The sequence below is a fragment of the Battus philenor genome, unplaced genomic scaffold (assembly GCF_028537555.1).
Source record: "Battus philenor isolate CCGP_79_NKW_IND1 unplaced genomic scaffold, ilBatPhil1.0.hap1 SCAF_3, whole genome shotgun sequence".
Classification (NCBI taxonomy): Eukaryota; Metazoa; Arthropoda; class Insecta; order Lepidoptera; family Papilionidae; genus Battus; species Battus philenor.
In genome coordinates, this window is record NW_027181693.1 from 5,327,218 (window position 1) to 5,347,237 (window position 20,020).

General features: G+C 31.6%; 1 protein-coding gene across 1 annotated transcript; it reads left to right on the forward strand.

Annotated features, from left to right (window-relative positions):
* Window positions 1-6,930: 6,930 nt before the first annotated feature.
* On the forward strand, window positions 6,931-18,626 carry LOC137926658 (uncharacterized). Its single transcript, XM_068770328.1, has 13 exons — window positions 6,931-7,039; window positions 9,583-9,719; window positions 10,095-10,359; window positions 10,434-10,645; window positions 10,732-10,957; window positions 11,556-11,845; window positions 11,975-12,200; window positions 12,716-12,774; window positions 13,789-13,909; window positions 14,851-14,984; window positions 16,429-16,687; window positions 17,131-17,366; window positions 18,212-18,626. Exons 1-13 carry the CDS (start codon window positions 7,024-7,026, stop codon window positions 18,551-18,553), a joined length of 2,523 nt encoding a protein of 840 aa, XP_068626429.1. The 5' UTR covers window positions 6,931-7,023; the 3' UTR covers window positions 18,554-18,626.
* The last annotated feature ends 1,394 nt before the right edge of the window (window positions 18,627-20,020 follow it).

The window sequence follows — 20,020 nt, forward strand, 5'->3', positions numbered from 1 at the left end:
TTTGACCAATGGTAGCGATCATCTCTCTGCTAGGCGTTCAATTTGAATTTGAATGCACAGGAATAATTTAATCCCAAAAATTTTTGTCGCTGTAAGTGCCTGTAATATGGAGTATCCTCGTGAACGCTACACTTTTGAAGTTGCATAGCGAAAACAATAATTGCCCTCGTAGACAAAAAATTTAAAAGTAAGTCGGGTAAGGCACGACAGGAAGCCGGCGTGTCCCGGCGACGTGGGAAACCAATTGTTCTTGCGCGGAATATGTCGATCGCACTTCCTCTGCACGTCGCTGTCACAAATGTTGACAATATCACAATATTACCTCAACACACCGGCAGTCCAGGAGAGAACAACCTTATTACCCTTCTTAAACGATGTAGCGTCAACTAGTCGATCTTCAGCAAGGTTAGTGCCATTTGAAAGACCGTTAGAAATTATTTTATTGCAGCTAATAATTTTAAGGTGGCTTAATAAGATCGACTACTATATTACTCATATCCACGGTCTAAATAAACCGGGACGAATAAATAACTTACATATTGTGGAGATATTGGAAAGAATTGGAGATATAATTACTCTTTATTGTGCATAAACAATAGTTAAAAAATGAAATGGATAAAAAATTAAGTGCTAACGGCGATTCTTCCGGACAACCATTAAGTGGACATAGATAATAAAAATAAAATGGGCGGGCTTCAAATAATAGTAAATGAAATTACATAAATATTGGAACAGAATTTAAAAAAAATGAAGAAAAATTCAAACTTGTTAAAACTAAAAATATATCGGAGTTTGTCACATATATATAATAGTTGTTTTAATCTTTCACATTTCCTCCTCGGGTAAGTACACTTTTAATAAAACATTAAGGCATATTTAAAATCAATCAGATGTTTAACAATGTTTTCATTAACTCTAAATACTGCGTTTAAAGTATAAAGTTTAAAGTGTAGTAATATATTGTGAACATTGAACACTTGCAACATAAAATGTAAATCTGTCATATTATCCAAGATAGACGAAGTATGTTTATTTAAAAACTCTTCTACACGACTTACGTAATTATTTCTTAGCTTATTTTGAAAGTGTTCTTACCTAAACATTTATTGATCACCTCCAAAAGTTACTTCAAAACGCGCTATTCGATAATGTTGCATATACTACGTCTCCTATAATTGTAGACCAATAAAATGTTACATAGATTAGCGTGAGCGATCCAGGGAATTGTTTATAAGAATATTCATTTTTAAATTTTTTGTTTCAAATAAACCTTATTATTATTTTCAATAGTCTACAAATCGTACAACGGCTATGTGAGAAAATACTTTCATTATATAACTTAGAGTTCTTTATCCGCTTCCAGTTTGACCCCATTTAATTTTTTATTGCATTAAAAATACTTTTCATTCGGAATTAGTTTAAATTAGTTTTTCGTTAGTGTAAAGGAAAACCTAGTCACCTTGAAGCAAGAGCTCGAAGAATTTTAAATATCTAATATAATCTTCATCGTCAGATAGAATTGTTTTACATTTAATGCATTTATTAGTTTAATTATGTTTTTCATGTACAATATTTGAACGCCGTTATAAATAAAATTTTAAGCGTAATTATCTTATATTGCTTCAACCTACATTTATAAAGAATTAAAAATAGCTGATCTGATTTCTAACTGCAATATTCATACTGGTCAGAAAAAAATCAGCTGTTCTATCAATAGCGTAAAGTTTACTATGCATTCAGTTAATATCACAATACAACAGACACCTTAGCAAAAAATGTACCTTTAAGGATTTAATTAAGGTGAACGCAAAATTAGAATTTAACTCAGTAGAAGTAGAGTAAAATATTATTTGAGAGGGACATTGAAAGTTTTAGGGTGGGGGTCGTGGGTTCATTGATCGATTCTATTGTGTAGCTTGCGCGTGCGGTGACAGCTGCCCCATAAGCCGCCCTAGCTTTCGGGCCCAGCAGATGGTAGATTTTCAAAGAGCGCTTTTTTAATGGAAATAATCTAAATTTTTCGTCATGCACGACATCTCGTCGCGACGTACACATTGTTTATAAAACTCTTATTTTATCTACTTTTTAAATCTTTTCAATTTTTTGTTTCCGGTAAAAATACAAGTGCAATATAAATTTCAAACATTATGACAATAACATAATTTCACAAAAATGAAATCCTCTGAGAACATTTAAAAATAATAAAAATATTATGTTAGTAGTTAAACAACTGACATAAACGTCAGTTCCTGAATAGACAAGATAATTTAAAACAACTTTTGGAAAAAGAGCATTGCAAAAACCGCTAATAATTACTGAAATATCAGTACAAAAAGCTAATATTAATATACCAGATTTTATAATCAGGTATATTAATATTAGCTTTTTGTATAATATAATGTAATATACAATTAGCACATTTTTTAACTTTGGTTATGGTACATTGTGTTTTATTACTTTGATCCTACATTATCCATAACTCTTTAATATACACAAGTCTAAGACTTGTTACCAATAGTGGTTTACTCTACAAACAACTTATAATTTTAAGTTTTTCTGTTAAAATTATATATATAAAGTTTTTAATATACTACCTGCGTTTTAACATTAATTTTTTTTCATTCCATTCATTAATTATTATTATATAAAAAATGTTATTCATGAAACGTTACTTTCAATTTCATGTGCAACGACATCTATCGGAAAATCGCAATACTAATTTGTCAAACCTTAGGTTTAAATTTACACATTTCATTTACTAAAAATACGTAGCATATTGTGTAGTAAACATTTATAAGATACGTTAGATGGCGTTTTTATCAATATATTTGTATATTTTTTCTATAAGCTAGATTTTTTATGTTTACTTTGTATTTTAAAATTATATTACCAGTGTTTATTGATGTCTCCTTATATCATATTTTAATAATGTAAGTATTTTTTTTAAATAAACAGTTTTATTTAAATATGAATTTTCATATTTCGTCTCTATATGGTAACACTTTATTGTAGCTATAGATTAAAAACATTGTCCCATGACGTGGATCTAAAACATTAAGCAATTAACAATAAGTCATATCTTAAAATAACTAGTGAGTAAAATTATGACAGCGGACTTATGCTGTAAATGTTTTGCCGTCATCGGCGCTTAATATGGAAATGACGTTTGAAAAAGATTTAACCGAATAGAATAACTAATAACTACCGAAAAAAAATATTATTCTATCCAATAAGTAAATATTAGCGTGATAAAAATGTCCTCACCGGTTGTGTTACAAATGCCAAATATTTCAAATTTCCCTTTAATTTTATTAATACTTTTTATAACATGTAAATAGTCTTTTGTGAATTTTATGATTTGTATACTGAGATAAATAAGTCTGATAATGTAACAATTAACAAGTATTACTTACGCTTAAGTTGTTTAAAAATGTAATGACTGCCTCGCTCTTATGATTCATCTATAATAAAGGTCAGTCCTGTGTTATTCATTTGGTCTCTACGACCCACGTCACCTTTTAAATAGGTAGAAGTTACCTTAATCTATGACCTCTATATCAGCTTATTTGTTAAATTGTAAATTCTTATCATACACATATAAATTAAATACATTACCATTTCATTAGTATGTTTAGTACATAGCATAATATTAACAATGTTAGTTAGTTTACAATTTGCTGGATGTTGTCAATTGTTTAAATAAAACACGGACATATGCGTTATTATAATAGACTTGAACACACTGTGAAAACGACGACTGTAAATAAATTATATGCATAATATTTGTTTTATGACCAGTTGTAGCCTTGCGGTACAGGACTGAGACTTGCTATCGCATGCCGCGAGTTCGATTCCAGCGAGACAATCTTAAAAGATTTACACTTATAGCATTAATTACGTAAGATTGCTACTGCTCACAAAGGCTGCTCCCAGAGGATGGCCAACATCGTTCTCAGCGAAACATAACACCACACTGAGATCTCCAACCCGCCTGCCAAGCGTGACGCTTATACTATATCCTCCAATAGATATCTTTGGGGGAAGCCTATGCCTTGTAGTGGGCGTCTATGGGGTAAGACGACAACGGATTTTACAGACGCTTATGACAGATTGTTGTGCGACAGTTATTAGTATACGTAAAGAGTTTTACAACAAAAATTATTTTCATTTTATGAGGAATAAAACTAATAATTATATAATATTAGCTAAAAGCTACAAACGTCCTGCCTTTGCTATGAAAAATTAATTCGATCCTTAATAAATAACGACAAAATATTTATTATAATACTTTTAATTACATAACATTGTAAGTTATATTTTCTGGTGCGTAAATATTGTATTATTCTTTATTTCCCGATAAACATGACCCAGGTCTCATCAGGGTCCTACCTACATACTGAGTCTGCTAGCTTCATCTTCGAACACGTCGTAACTTTTCATCAGACTAGTCGGTGGTAAAACGCGAATTAGAAAACCTTCAAAAAAATCTTGATGCTTTTCCAATACAGAAACAAGCAATTTACACTTAGCCATGTGAAAAATACGCACACAGCAAGCCGCGATAAAAAAGTAATATGTAGCTACCCGAGCCAAGGCTCGAAGGCTCGTTGCTTAAACCACATCGGTACTAGTGTTCGTCTTAGGCTAGACATACTCGGCGCCCTGTCAAATCAAACCGACGAAATATGTGCCAATTGGGAAGCTGCGATAGTCCGGTCCAAAAAGTAACCCGTACTGGATATTGTAATTTTGTTTTTTTATGAACGTTCTATAGAGTATAATATAACTTAGTTGTAGCTATGGTAAGTAGCTCTTTATAGAATACCAACAATTTTGCCTCCAAAAATATTCTAGAGATACTAAATAAAATGATCGTCACGCAATGCGAATTTTAGTTTGTAATAAAATCATTTTTTCTGGAGTAATGTAATTTTTGGCAATGCACTTTTTGAAATCATATGAACATAGTTTTTGTTAAAAAATCCTATGTATATTTGCTACAGTATTTATTTCACATAATAAATATATTTTTCAATTTTGTCTACTAAATATGACTCTACAAAATGTAGTGCTTGCACAGAGGACACAATATAATAAATGTAAAATGAAAATAATAATTTTTTTTAATCTCTTTAATGCGTGTACACTAAAAAGATATCTTATTATGCAATACTATCTTATTAAATGTATTTGCGATGTGCTGCATTTTCAATAACTTGAAACACGAGAGCTCTGATTATTGAGACATTGTTTTACCTCTATTATAAACTTCATGTATTTTCTCTGTAATCGTTTATTATAACATGCCGTTTCGGTTTTTTGTATTTTATCGCAAAAGTAAAGGATATTAATAGGGGCAGTATACTTTATTCGCTTAAACTTGTTGTTTTGTCAAGTAAGTACATCAATCTGTTGTAATGTTGGAACTTCTACTTCAGTTTACAGTGTGCTGGCTGTTGACACCAGGCTAATCTACGGCAATAGACGTAATAGTTACAGGGTAATCAGTTTTAAAATGCAGGCATCTGATAGAGAGTTTTCAGATCCCACTAGCGATCCACAAATGGGTACAACCGCAAAACTTATTACTGTCGTCAAGTTAAAATACGCTAACATAGCCGTGGCTTTGATGAGCGTCATAATTTTCTGATACAAATGAACAAACGTCAACTTAATGGCAAGACCGAATTTTCCTCTAGGTTATCTAGACAAAATTAATATTGCATTTCGTTTAAAAAATCTTACGCATGTGAAGAAGGTTTATTTTCATTTCATAACAATTTATACTTAAATGCCAATTGTTTTGAGATAATTTTATCTGAATAGAATTTGATTGTCTTTCATGTAATGAATAATTTGGATTAAAACTAATGATAATAACAGGTTTCATTTAATATATTAATATATAATGTATTTTACTATCTCATATAATTAACAGAGTTAAAAATTAGAAGTGAAAAAGCTGCTTAAGTCAAATAGCCTAGGGCATCTTTATCTAAGTCATTATCTAAAAAAAACTTATTTTAAACAATCCTTCACGAGTTGTACAACTTTAGAGTATATAACTAAAGAGATGCAGAACTTGCAAATAGTGATTCATGCTTGGTTAGTTGTCAGACAACTAACCCACACCTCATCAAAAATAAGTGAGGTAGTCTTTTCAAATTGACAACAAATGCGTCGCCACTTTTTGAAGGGCTCATTATTTAATTTGAACTCGGCTTTCTTATTTTACTATGACCTAATCTCTTTTCTAATGGTTAAAAGACACTAGTTTCTTAACGCTAATGCATAAGATGTAAAACAAGTGTAGTGTAGTCTGTATAAGAACTATCAAGGCAATTAGAACTAACAGATACTGTATGCCTTTGCATTAATACTTCTTGAATCAAGTCAGGAAAAATGGAATATCATATCTTTAATATGTAATTCCTTACATTAAACATTCGTAATTTTTGATACTGTGTTTAAACGATCAATATAATCCAGTCATACTTTTTACCTGCTCCACCGTTCTTCCGTTCTCTAGCCCTATGGTAAAGAAATTGGGACTATTTCTAGATGTTTCTTTTATTTACATGAAATGAATGATTTACTTATAAGTTATCTTAGGTATAAACAACATTATTTTGTTTGCTTGGCCGGTACGGAGACGCTTGTTACATGTGAAGGCCATTATGGGTATGTTAAACATTGATGTTTTGCATCGTTACGCTTCAAGACCATTTACTTCAATATAGACCGTAGAAAATAATTAGCAACGCTTTTTCATATCTTTATGGTATTCTAGTTTTATCATATACGTAATTTTTTTAATAGTTTAGCTATTTATTCAAAAACAACTGAAAATTTAGTTTTGGTAGGACGTGCTTGTAAACGTATGACATAATCTCTCCGCGTTGCGTCGCACGTTTCGAGGTCGCGGAATGCGGCCCCAAGCTCAGTTTTCAAATAACACACAGCGCAGTCAGACGGGTTTGCTCACGTCTATTATAGTGCAGAAATTATTTGATTATTTCAATCATGGCTAACGTCATGGGTAAGTAATATTCTTTTAACCATAATGACCATAATAATTAAATATAAATAAAAAATACTTATTGTACCTCTAAAACTTTGTTATGAGACTTTAAAAATGTTAATTAATATTAACAATTTTCAAGGTTTGTAATTTACGCCGGGTACATGTTTTTAGTGGAATTTCGGTAAATAAATAAGCCGGCGTTTCTTGGATGGGAGCCCAATTTGGGTGTGGTAGTAATGAAGAAAACTTTTTGATCGATACTAACATTTACGTAGAGAATGTCATAAAAGGAATTTATTATAAAGGATCATAATTTATCTGAATCGTTATGTGATCATTATTAATAAGTTTATGTTGATCTCACAATTTAAAATAAGTTTATTGCAACCAATTTAAAATACAACCTAGATGTATTCTTAGAAATGATTTCATCCGACTGATTTGTATTGAGTGTCCCGATTGTGTGACAATAAGCAAATGCAAGGTCTTCTATATCAAATGATTATTAACGACCAAGAAATCCTTTATTATTGAGACACCGTGTCCTTAGTTTCACCTTACAGTTAACGACCCATACTGTACGGTACTATGTAAGCTGATAGGAATGTAAATCGATCGACTTTGGCGCATCCAGGAACTCCTCAGAATATTAATTTCGCCTTTACATTTATAGTTTGACATTAATTAATACATAAAAAAACTTAAATGCTTTGTCATTTGACTTTTAATCAGTTGAAAAAAAAAAACCTTAAACTTTTGTACGTCTGTTTTTTCGGTCACAAATCATTTATTGAACACTAATTGTAGAAATACCAAAAAAATGTTAAAATAGTGCTTTTTACAGTAATTCAAATAAGAGTTAAATGTTACTTAGAATACACTTTGGGAGAATTATAATGTAAAAATTGTTTATAACCAGCGCTTCCCATAAGATAAACATTAGTCTTTTTATTTTTGGCGAATAACCTTGGCGTGTCGTAAGTGGCTATTCGTAGATTTTTTTTAGTAAAAAATGCAACGAAATCGTTGATTACAGCGAATTTTCGCAGAGGACTTATTTCACCTCGAATATAGAATACAGAAAATCTAGTTTATGTATATTTTTTAATAACAGAAGATGCAATGCGTGAGAGCGATGATTCATGATTTTGCATACAATACACAACTATTCGATTACGTGCTTTGTGATAATTTCAAACTAATTATTTTATCACGTACTTGTAAACATTTTATAATTTTAAAACACACTAATCAATTTACTTTTAAGTTTTTTTTATTAACCAAGTTTTCATCATTACGAAATAAAGTTAACTCAAAAAGATTAACATTTTTCGCAACAACTTTAATCCAGTATTTAATTGTATTTTTTGCAAACAATCTAATTTATATAATTATATAACACGTTTTACAAAAATTTCATAGTAAAAGCCTTTCAATGTTTCTAAATTGCTACTACCAACTCATAATTACTCGTTATTTACTCATGAATGACATGATTCATATGTAAAGTCAAGTTAAGAAGTGACTAACATGTCAATGAAAATAAGATCATTCAGTTAAATTATTTTATAACGGAAAAACAAAGGACAAATTAAGAGAACTTGTTATTTTAGATATATTGATTTGTTATTGCGCAAGTTTCAGACCCTCGCCCTAAAGTAGACGGACGCTCGAAGGCCATGTAGCATCGATTGAATGACATCATCCCAGGCTGCTCGTTCGAATGAGACGACGGATACTGCGCCTTATATTTCTACTTCTGTTCCGTTCAATATAACTGTTTTATTTAAACAGCGTTGCATTTCGTCATTCACAACATATACGGCATCAATGTTAAGACCGTTGAACTTCGTAATGACTATGGAATACTAAAGTAAATTCTAACAGAAAGAGCACATTACAATCTTACGCATGTGCGTGAAAACACCAAGCCTATATTTAGAAACACTCGCTAAGAACATGACGATAGTCAGGAATTTGGTTTTGTATTTGAAATGCAAACCATTTCAATCGAGCTTAATTTAAATACACAAACAATATTACGAAATCCAGTTAAACTTTGTCGTTATGTATTTTTTCTTTAAAAAAGATTTGATATAACTTTTTTTTTCTCTTATCATGGTTGAAAGTTTTTTTAAATACATTTATGCTATTTCCAAACAAGGAAAATATGTTTATGGGAGTCACATTGATTTAACGAAATCTGCATCACATACAATAAATCTTAGCTTTTATTTCATATACAGGGTGATCAGAAATAAGTAGTCAGGACTTCAAAGGGTTCCGTATTAAGCGATGATTCTGAAATACGTTACATTTAATAAAAAAAATCGAAATAGTACACAATAACTAATTTTAATTTGTACAATTCCAATTTTTTCTCAAATTATCATTACGTTACTTATTATTTCTAGAACTATTTATTTTTGGATAGCCTTTACCATTTATTAATTAACAACAAATGATACATTCACCCTTTTTAAGCTATCTACCCAATTATTCCCAATTATCTTGTAATTAGAAGAAAAAAAATATTATTATTATTTTTGTTCTTTTAGATGTGTCTACCCCAGACAACCTGCAGTATCAATTCTTCCCCGTGTCTAGTGGTTCTGTTCAATTTAAAGTACGAACAGCAAATGATGCCCACGTCGCACTTACCATGGGCCCTCAAGACTCGGAGCCCATTTATGAGGTAAACAAATAATTATTAACTACGTTTGTCATATTAAATCATATATTAAATTGTACAAAATATTTTTTCGTACGTAAAAGAACGTAAAATATGCTCATTAATACTATGAAATTCTTTTTATGTTTTTCAATTTAAAATATTTTATGCTCATATCAATTGTATGTTCTTGTATGAAACTTTGTCAGTAATAAAAGCTTACCGTCGTATATAAACTGAACAGAAAAAGTCCTAATTATATGTAATATTAACATGCTCTAGCCCTGTCGGTTCACTATCTAAGAAAACCATTAATCTCTTTGGTTTATCTTTACAATATCTTTTCAAAATTTACGATGGTACAAACATTTTAATTATTTACTTTGTCTTAATTTTCAGATTATGATTGGAGGCTGGGGTAACACCAAAAGTGTAATCAGGAAAAATAAGACAAAACCTGACAAAGTAGAAGTGGAAACACCTAATATTGTAAATGGGGGAGAATTCCGTGGTTTCTGGGTGCGATGGGACGGCGGTGTCGTATCTGCCGGTCGCGAAGGAGAAAGCATTCCGTTTATCTCCTGGGCTGATCCGGAACCCTTCCCTATTGGTTTCGTAGGTGTATGCACTGGCTGGGGTGCGACCGGTACTTGGAAAATCGAAGGTAGGTTATGTGATAATAAGTTAAACTCAAAATGTACCCAACGTCGATAACTAAATATTAAATAATCGATGCAGAGGCCGCGGAATTCAACACTCCGGACAAATTAGAATATAAATTCGGGCCCGTGGCATCTGGTTCTCTGGAATTTGAATACTGCGGTCCACATAACTGTCACGTCTGTCTTACCCCCGGGCCGGGTGAGATAGATCCAATGTATGAATTCATCCTGGGAGGTTGGGAGAATACTCAATCCGTGATAAGACACTGCAGACAGAAGCCTGATAAGGTAGCGTAAGAGAATTAAGTGTCTTACCAACAAAAATTTTCTGTAACTTTTTGGCCATGAATGTAAATAAATATAACGGTCCTTAGGTAACTGTTCGGACGCCTGGACTTATGAACCCCAACGAGTATAAGAAGTTTATTATCGAATGGAGATGTGGAAGATTGATAGTTCGTGATGGTTCTAATGGAGCGGTTATGATGGAGTGGGTGGACCCTACACCGTTCCCAGTTACACACTTCGGAATACGAACTGGATATGGAGCCAGAGGCAGTTGGCGTATCAGGCACTTCTATAAAGACGGAGCGCAGCCACGTTGAGTGTCGACAATATCTAGTGATTTTTGCTTTAAATGTTAATTGCTGTTAATCTACTACAATTTTAGAAAGTAAAACTAACCTTGAGTGGGAAATGTCATTATGTTTGTGTTTAACAAAAAATTCCTCGGCGAGTGCAAAATTGCATCTGGATGTTGAATGATATTCGTGGTACGTTGGGTACATTTTGCCTGTTTACTACAACCTTTGTTCCCTATTTTCCATAAATTTGCATGTATATACGCACAAATAAGTACCAGTAGCTGTACCTGTTGAGATAAAGAACTGGTTTAGTTGTATTAGTAATAATTACTTCTGTAACATTGGAAATATTATTTTAATTTATTATTTTGCATGCTTTTTACAGTAATCACGTTATTAGTGCATGAATATGTTCATAGCGAATCTTCTCTTTACAAAAATCAACGTAGTTACCATGATAATAAATAATCTCTGAAAAAAGAAAGTTTGCTTAAGCAAAAAAATATGAATGTTGCAAATTTACTTATTTAAAAATTATTCGTTGCTTATCAACACCGACACTAAACAATCTTTTCAAACAAAAGAGATCGTTAAATGTAGCTCTTATTGAACAGTAGCTCCATCAGCACCGACGGCAGCCGCTCTCTACAGTCCCCCACCTGGTTACCCCGGCGCTGCACCAGCAGTGTCGGCAGTGGGAGGTGCCGCAGCTGTTTGGATGGATGCGGTCAGTGGTCAGGTCATCCCAGGAGCTGTAGTTGGCGGTCAAGATTGTTCCGGAGAACCTCTATATGTAGTGAGGGCACAGCATGAAGGAGCCTTGTTGCCTGGAAAACTTGTCGCATCACATGGATGTGCTTATGTTGCTTGGGGAGGACAAGAACATGGCAAGCAGCAATACCAGGTAAAACACGTTAAAGTATATTTAATACTCAGAAATTTAAATATTAATATCTGAATGTTAAAGTACAAAATATTAATATTTATTAATCCATTTGATGACATCAAAATTTAATAACACTATTATTTTTAGGTTCTTGTGGGCGGCTCTAACAATTGGGTGCCAGTTAACGGTTCAAATGTGCCTCCTGGAGCTCTTCCTGGTGGCGAGTCAGAAGATGGAGAACCATTATTCATTGGTCGCGTTCGTCACGAGGGCAGCGTAACTACTGGCAAAGTTCAACCGTCTCATGGAGTTTGTTACATACCGTTCGCAGGACAAGAGCTAGGCTTCCCAGACTACGAGGTCCTTATGGCTTAAAATACAACATCACTACAATAAAAACAAAAAAATGGGGAATTGTAATGCACGTACTTGAGATGAAAGCTTTTTAATCTAGAAGCTGGCTGTTTGAATGTAGAATATAAATATTCACGCTGTGCCTGTTTTTACGTTTTTATTTTAATGCACTGCATAATATTGTGACTTCCCCTAGAGGGAACATGTATTTAATAAATTATTTAAAAAAAAACTACTTGGTTTTAATTTACCATATTGCCATCAACAGTGTTGTTCGAGGTTATTTAGCAACTGCCAAATTTGTCACATACTCATCAACCTATTAGTGTTCGCATTATTGTCTCAAAACTATATTTATGCTCATCCCATTCGACTATTTGCATATAATTTAAAATCCCTAAGAAGCAAGGGTATAAATATAATATAAAAAAGTCTACTACCTGTCACGCTAGAAGCTATATAGAATGGCACAATTGTTAACCTACGAGTCAAGCTACCTTCTAATTTGAAATAAAACGTAGCTTTTCTTGGCAGGTGGTAGTGGGCCAGGATCTTTAGACACCGGTCAGATACTCATGACTCACACCCGTCTGGTCAGTTTGGTGTGGAATTTTCTTGCATGAGGGAAGGTGCAGAAGAGATACGACTTGCCACAGCGGTTGCCAATACAGCGATTTTCTCCGACGGCAACTGCGTTCTGCTTCATGCAGGGTGCCGCTGAGCTACCATAGGAACCTTAAATTGGTTAACTTCTGCACTGTATACTAGGCAGAACTGCTGGCTTTAGCAAAAGCGACAGGGTACGCGCACATTAAACTACTTGCGGTTAGCTCGCGAAACTGTTGCAAAATCTTACACTCTCTATTCCTTAGCTTAAAGCGTCACCTCCATAATAAAAGACCAAGAGGGCAGAGCAACATTCCTCAATTACTGCAGAACGGTAATTAGGAACGTATTCTTGAGCAATAAAACTCAAAGTTAGAATGGGGTCGAGTAAATAGTTTTATATAAAAATAAATTCTATAGAGAGAATTTGTTTAGAGTTAAAAAACAGAGCACTTAAAATAAAAATGTTAATAAAATGATGAGATAAAGGAAAAGGATAAACTGGGATAAATTTAACAATTGCAATACAAGTAAATAATTAAATCATGAATAGCCCTGTACTATAATAATTGAGGAGAGGTTGTGGAGCGATATAAAGAAGGAAACTAAGATTGAATGAGAGTGTATGGTCATACGTTGTATATTGTGCCTTTTTTGAGTAATACCCCCTAAAACCCTATCTAAGTAGATTTTCGTAAAATTTGTTGTTAATTGACCTCTAATTAGAATAAGTAATTTTCACACTAAACATGAAGGCTCTTAGCTTTATGATTCCAGAGATATTGTGATGAAGTAAGTTCATTTGTGTAAATATTTTATTTGTATAAATATTCCTCAACATATATTTATTTTACTTATAGGAATATTAACACAATAACATTTATTTTATCCGTTCCAATATGGCACACTTTAGGAAATTTTTATGAAGATGAATAGAATTTGCAAGTAGCAAAAAGACAGTCTATCATTTTTTAGTCTATAAATTAACTTTAGTGGGTTAGTCATTAATTTGTCATTGTCAAGTGACAAACAGATGTGATATTTTTCTAACTTATTTAAAAAAAAATAAGTTATTGCCTCTTAGCGACACAGCCAAAACTAATAAAATGGGAGATCTTATCGGTAAATATATTATTAATTATATATCAAAACTGTTATGGTATGATATGTTATGTTTTAACTATTAGCAAGAATGATCATAAGTTTTAAATTTGATCATTTTTCCGATGCACTAAATAGTGATGAAGTAAAATACAGGGAGAATATAGAAATATTTTAAGTATTTACGAATTAAAGAATATCAAAGATTATTCGTTTGTTCTATTGGATAATATTGATATAGTTTTGGAAAAAAATCGTTTTACAGAAGATTATATTTGTTACAGATTTATTGAGAAAATTATTTTTTTCTGGACATAAGTATTTTCCTTTAAATTCCATATTATTGAGATATAGATTCTTTCCATTGCCACAAGTTAAAATTGAGTATAAAATTTAAAAAAAAAGTATATTTGAATCCAGCAACAAATACGGGTGTGAAAGTGAGCTCCTTCCACCACACTCATGCTTTTTTTGTTTACCTGTATGATTTGCATATACTTTAAAAATATGTATTGAAGATTTTTTTATTAAATTTGGGGATTAGCGACTAGCTGCTCTATCACTAAAATTTACTATTTGATTTTAGATTTAGGATACATACTAATTATTACGATCTCAGGGTATACCTGGACAGAGCTGTTACTGGGGAACTCTGCTTCAACAAAATAGTCATAAGGTCTTAATCAAGGATAATAGTCATAAGTCTGCAGCATCCTTGCAAAGATTATGCAACTTCCTACCCTGGCTACCAAGATTTGACTAGTACAATTTCTCCTTTCCATCTTCAATCACACTGATGGCATGTTTAGCAATATTACTGAAAAACAATTTAATAATTAATCCTCCAGAATTATTGTTTTAGGTGACCATTTTTCTGAATAAGCTCAAGTGGTTGCCAATTTTATTCGCTGTAATTCCTGCATCTTTTTTCCTCTCCAAAATCAAAAATCAAATTGTTACAGAGCTGACCACCTGGCCAAATCATGAAAATATATATTATGAAGTATCAAGTTCTGCTTTGGTATTCCATGTTAAATGTACCCGAAATGCTATCATAGGTTTATCGAGACAAGCTAAGTACTCCTGTGACTATTGGGTAAGCACCTAATGTAAAATAAATATTTTTGATTTTTTCACTTTTATAACTTTTGTCAGTAAAAATATTTAAAAATTGAAGAAAATTTATATGCACCATTATTATTGATAAAAAGACACTTGCAAAGACCATTTAAAATCTTTAGGACTCCTGAAAATAACTCCTAGTTAGAATAAATATAGTTATATCCTAATGTAACAAGTATCAAATTTTTCTATTGTTCTTTCTTTCTTCTTATTCCCGTGATTTATATTTTTTAAATGTTTTAGCTGATAATACTTATTTACTCATACTGAATGTTAAACCTGTAGTTTTTATTCTATGGTACTTTATAAATAGTTAAGTTTGTTTTTGTTTAATTTATTTTCAAATTGGGTAATTCAGGTCATGTATAAAGAAATATATTTATGTAAGAAAAATAACAGTAAAATTGGTTTAAGACAAGCGCAGAAACACTATAATTAAATCAGAATCAACACTTTATAATGTAAATTATTTGATAAATTCTTTTATTTTATGAAGCTAGGTAGAAAAATCTTAATAAGTCTAAGTAATTACATTCATTGGTGTAAAAGGTATAATTTTTTGTGTTTATACTTGAAACGTAACATAGATGATATCTGTTGTTATTAGGGGGATTGAAAAGTAATGTCACTTTCTGAAGTTAAATTCACACAGCTACATTTTTAACAAGTTTTTATTTTTAATCAACAATATATTCATTTTTGTTGTCAACAATCTTTCGCCATCTAGTATACAAATTATCAATGCAGAGTCATAAAAACCAATCGGTGATTCTGTAAAGTGTAAGTGTAAGTGAAACTTGCTAGATGTAATATTGACTATGAATAACATTTGAGTAAGATTTTGAGAATGATAAGGACAGCAGTCCTTAGATTTCGTAGCAGTGGGGTGCAAAATGTCTAAATTATTTTGTGATTTGTATAAGTTAACAGTACCTTAATTCAGACTGTACTCTTGCTTACATTAAGTTTTAATCATATCCTTTTTCTATTGTCATTACTATCCTTACATATTACAAACTTCATGGTATCTATTGTTTTTGTAGGTACAAGTTTATATGATCAGAATAGGTAGAAGCATGTTGTCAGCGAAATTATATTGTTCATTTAAGAGTGGAGTACAATGTAGAACATATTAATTTATGGATATGGCAGAAATATTAGAAAACATGAATTGTTCACCATATTTATAACATTTTGATTAATTTTTCCAATTGCCGTTTGTTGTACATACTTCAGTCAATATTGAATATTATTTGATACTGTAACCAACAAACCAACCAACTAAAACCAGTACTTTGTTATGGTTCATGTTGCAATGTACTACAACACTTTTTTCTTGTCTTTCTTTTTTATGTATTAGGAACTTAGTTACTACAACATGTAACTTCATTCTCAGCAAAATAATTTTCACTTTATAGATTGTTATTAGCAACCATCCATTCACTTACATCAAGAAAGGTGTTGGGCCACGGATAAAAGTTCGCACACCCGATATTCTTAGTTCTCAAGTATACAACAAGTTTTGGATTGCATGGAATGGAAACGTCATAAGACTTGGTCATGGTGATGACAGTAATCCAATACTTACATGCCCTAATAAAATACCTGGTTTACGATTTGTTACTTTTGATATCCCAACAAGAAGAGAAAGGACTGCTGTTCATTGGAAATTTGAATGTTAGTCTTACCTTTGTTAACACATTATTTTAAATACACATTATGACTACATAGGTTTGGTGATAATTAAGAAATTAAATTGCATGGTTTATTACAGTGCCACAATTTCTGTACTCTTCAAAAGAAACTACAACTTGGTACTTTAGAATTATATTTTGTGGGCCTGACATAATAATAATACTTCACATTAAAATTTTTAATTAATTTTATATTAAGTATATGAATTTCAGTCTTTTAATTCAAATAATTATGTAAATTAAAGGTGTCTAAAAACATCTTTTCTAAATTTTGTAAGAACTTTCATAATAATGCTGTATAATTTTGTTAAAAGATAGTTTTTTTTTTTAAGAAATGAGAAATAATTGTGTTCAAATATTACAAATACTAAATATTGTGAATTCAGTATTAAATATGGTAATGACAAGTGTAATTGTAATTTTCAGTGCCACCAGCAATAAATCCACCAATGTTAATACCTATCGACGGTGGTGAACCACACTGGGTTAGAGCTGGTGATCAATTACCTGATGGTGCAATTATTGGTGGACATGAAAATGAAGCATTATATATAATAAGAGCACTACATATGGGCTCTATGACTCCTGGAAAATTTGTCCCGTCACTTGGTCTTGGTTTTGTGTCATGGGGAGGAATTGCCAATGAAAAAAATGAATTTGAGGTAAACCCTAACATATTTTGTAAAAATAAAGCCACTTACCTTTAAAAACTAAATAAAATGCGATATATTTTCAGAACATCTAAAAAAGAAATCTAAAGATGTGTAACACTCACAGTAAAATGAAGAGATTACATCAATCATCATGTACACTAAGACCCCACGTAAGATAAGTTCCATCAAAGTAGAGTAATGCAAAACAGCACTGAACGAGGCCATCTTAACATGTAAATAATGTAGCTAGGGGAAGATAAACAGATTTTATTAATTGTATTTATTTTAATAATGATGTTCTTTATTATTAAAAATAAATCCGATCGAAATTCCGAAACGATAATATACCTATAAAACAAACAAAATTCCAAGTCTGACAGATTATTCAGTCTGTTTTGTCTCCATTTATTTGCCAAATGTATCTAATATAACTTGTGTTCTTTTAAAGTTCTATTAGAAGTCGTTTATAAGTTTTGTTTCAGTAGTCAAGCTCCTTACAAAGGCTATCGAAAATTATTTTCACTGTTCTTCGAAATCACTTCTTTAAATATTTTTGTATTGTTTCATGTTAAGTATATGAAACTTTTATTCTTCGCTGTTTCAAAATATATATATATATATATATATATATATATATATATATATATATATATCACTATAGTCACTATCCAAAACTCAATGATTTCAGAACCTTTAAAGCTTTTACTCCTTTAGCTAATCAACCTGTATACAAATTGGTACTGCCAATAGTATATGATATTTATGTTGATCTGACGAAATTATGTTTTGTATCATAATTTATTGCTATAATGGAATTAAAATATGTATTTATATCTACCATTAAACTGTTTTAGGTGCTGTGTGGTTATAATTTAGCCTGGGTTCCATGTCATGATGACAAAATACCAGTTAATGCGGTTGTAGGGGGTTATTCAGAAGATGATGGCAGAGAAAAGCTTTACATAGGACGGGCCAGTCACGAAGGGAATGTCATACCTGGCAAAGTACAGCCATCTCACAAAGTTTGTTACTTTTCATATAACTCCAGAGAAGTGCCAAAAACCTATTATGAGATATTAGTTGTTCCTAATGGGAATGCTCGTTATGCAAACAGACATTTTACATACAACATGGAATATGATTCTAATTCTGAACCAGATCATGATGATGACATTGAATATGAGTATGGGCCATAAATTCACAGCAAAACGAAGTGATTCCATCAATCATGTATGTCTGATATCAACAAACTGATGTGCATAAATATTTTCGTTTCTTGTTAACTATATAAAACTTTTATTCTGTGCTGTTTCTTTCATTTAAAACTCTATTAATACATTTCAATTATTATGTTGTGTATGTTGCAACAAAAATGATAACATTAAAAAGATAAGTAAGTACACTTAAGGTAATTTCTTACAGGGAATCATAGTATGGAAACAAGTACATTGTATGAGAAAATATGATTATGACAAATATATAGTACACTCACAAAGAAAATATACATTATTATACAATTCTTTTAAATCAATGTTATTTATGTACACTTATCTGATCACAGATCTCTAGGGGAGGCCTATTATTTGCGTTTATCAGCTGTTATTATAAATTACAAAGAAGTTTCTATTGGCCTAGGAGACAAGAAGAAAAATATATAAATAAATGACTTTGGAATTATGAACAAAATGGAACAATTGGATGTTAATTTCGCATTCCACATTGGAAAAGCCTGTATGGAAAAAGATTACTTCAATGATCTCTACGATTCATCTGTGTTATGGATAAATTTAAATCTAGATTAGAGGCAAGGAAAGGAATTGAAAAAAAATAATGATTACTCTATTTCAACGAATTAAAATTCTTTATGGTATTTTTTCCCCTGTCTAAATCACTCAATCTAAATAAGTTTAAAATTTTTTCGTAAATTCATCGCAATTTCAAGTATTTACATCAGAGACAGCAAGCCAAAAGATAGCCATTTTGGCTATACATAGTAAAACTACTTTAATTCACAAACTTTACTATGATGTCGCTAAAAATGCGATCACATAAGAACTATTAAATTGGTCCAAATAATGGCAATAATAATAATTGTTCCTTGTTTTTTCAGTAATATATTTTTTCGTATTGTTGCTGCTACAGTTCACGACGTAGAACAACCTTCTTAAATAAAACTCTCGTTCAAGACTCTTCAGGAACGCCGTCATAACAGGGCAGGGCGTTAACAAATGTCGCCATTACAAGCTACGTGACATTCGATACGCCATGCGACTGTCGGAATCTCTTTCTCTCAAAGTAGTTAGGATACAAACTTCTCTATTCCTTAAAGTGGCTTGTAGTAACCTAAGTCTTTCTAAAATTCTTACGTCTCTCTATGTAACATAAATTAATTTTTCGGTTCGGTAACACTTGTAGGGTGTGTACATTAGATTGACTGAGTGATTAGCACCTAAATCATAATCTTATTTTTCATAATTTCATTCTCTTTTTAAGAGACTGGCCAAGGTTAAGGTCCTTCGGAGGCCCTGGCTCCCAGTCACTCTGTGGAGCATCCATCCTAAGAGTTTGAAGTCCTTCCAATACGGCCGAGACAATGTAAAGAGGTGAAATCTAAACACGTAAAGATATAAATGTCAATAATAATCAACGATTTTCACAATTCA

What these genes read in the sequence shown, in the direction of transcription:
- LOC137926658 (XM_068770328.1), top strand. An exon ending in ATGGCAAGCAGCAATACCAG is followed by an intron (nt 11,846 to 11,974) that starts GTAAAACACGTT and finishes TATTATTTTTAG; the next exon opens with GTTCTTGTGGGCGGCTCTAA. An exon ending in TCATGACTCACACCCGTCTG is followed by an intron (nt 12,775 to 13,788) that starts GTCAGTTTGGTG and finishes TTAGTGGGTTAG; the next exon opens with TCATTAATTTGTCATTGTCA.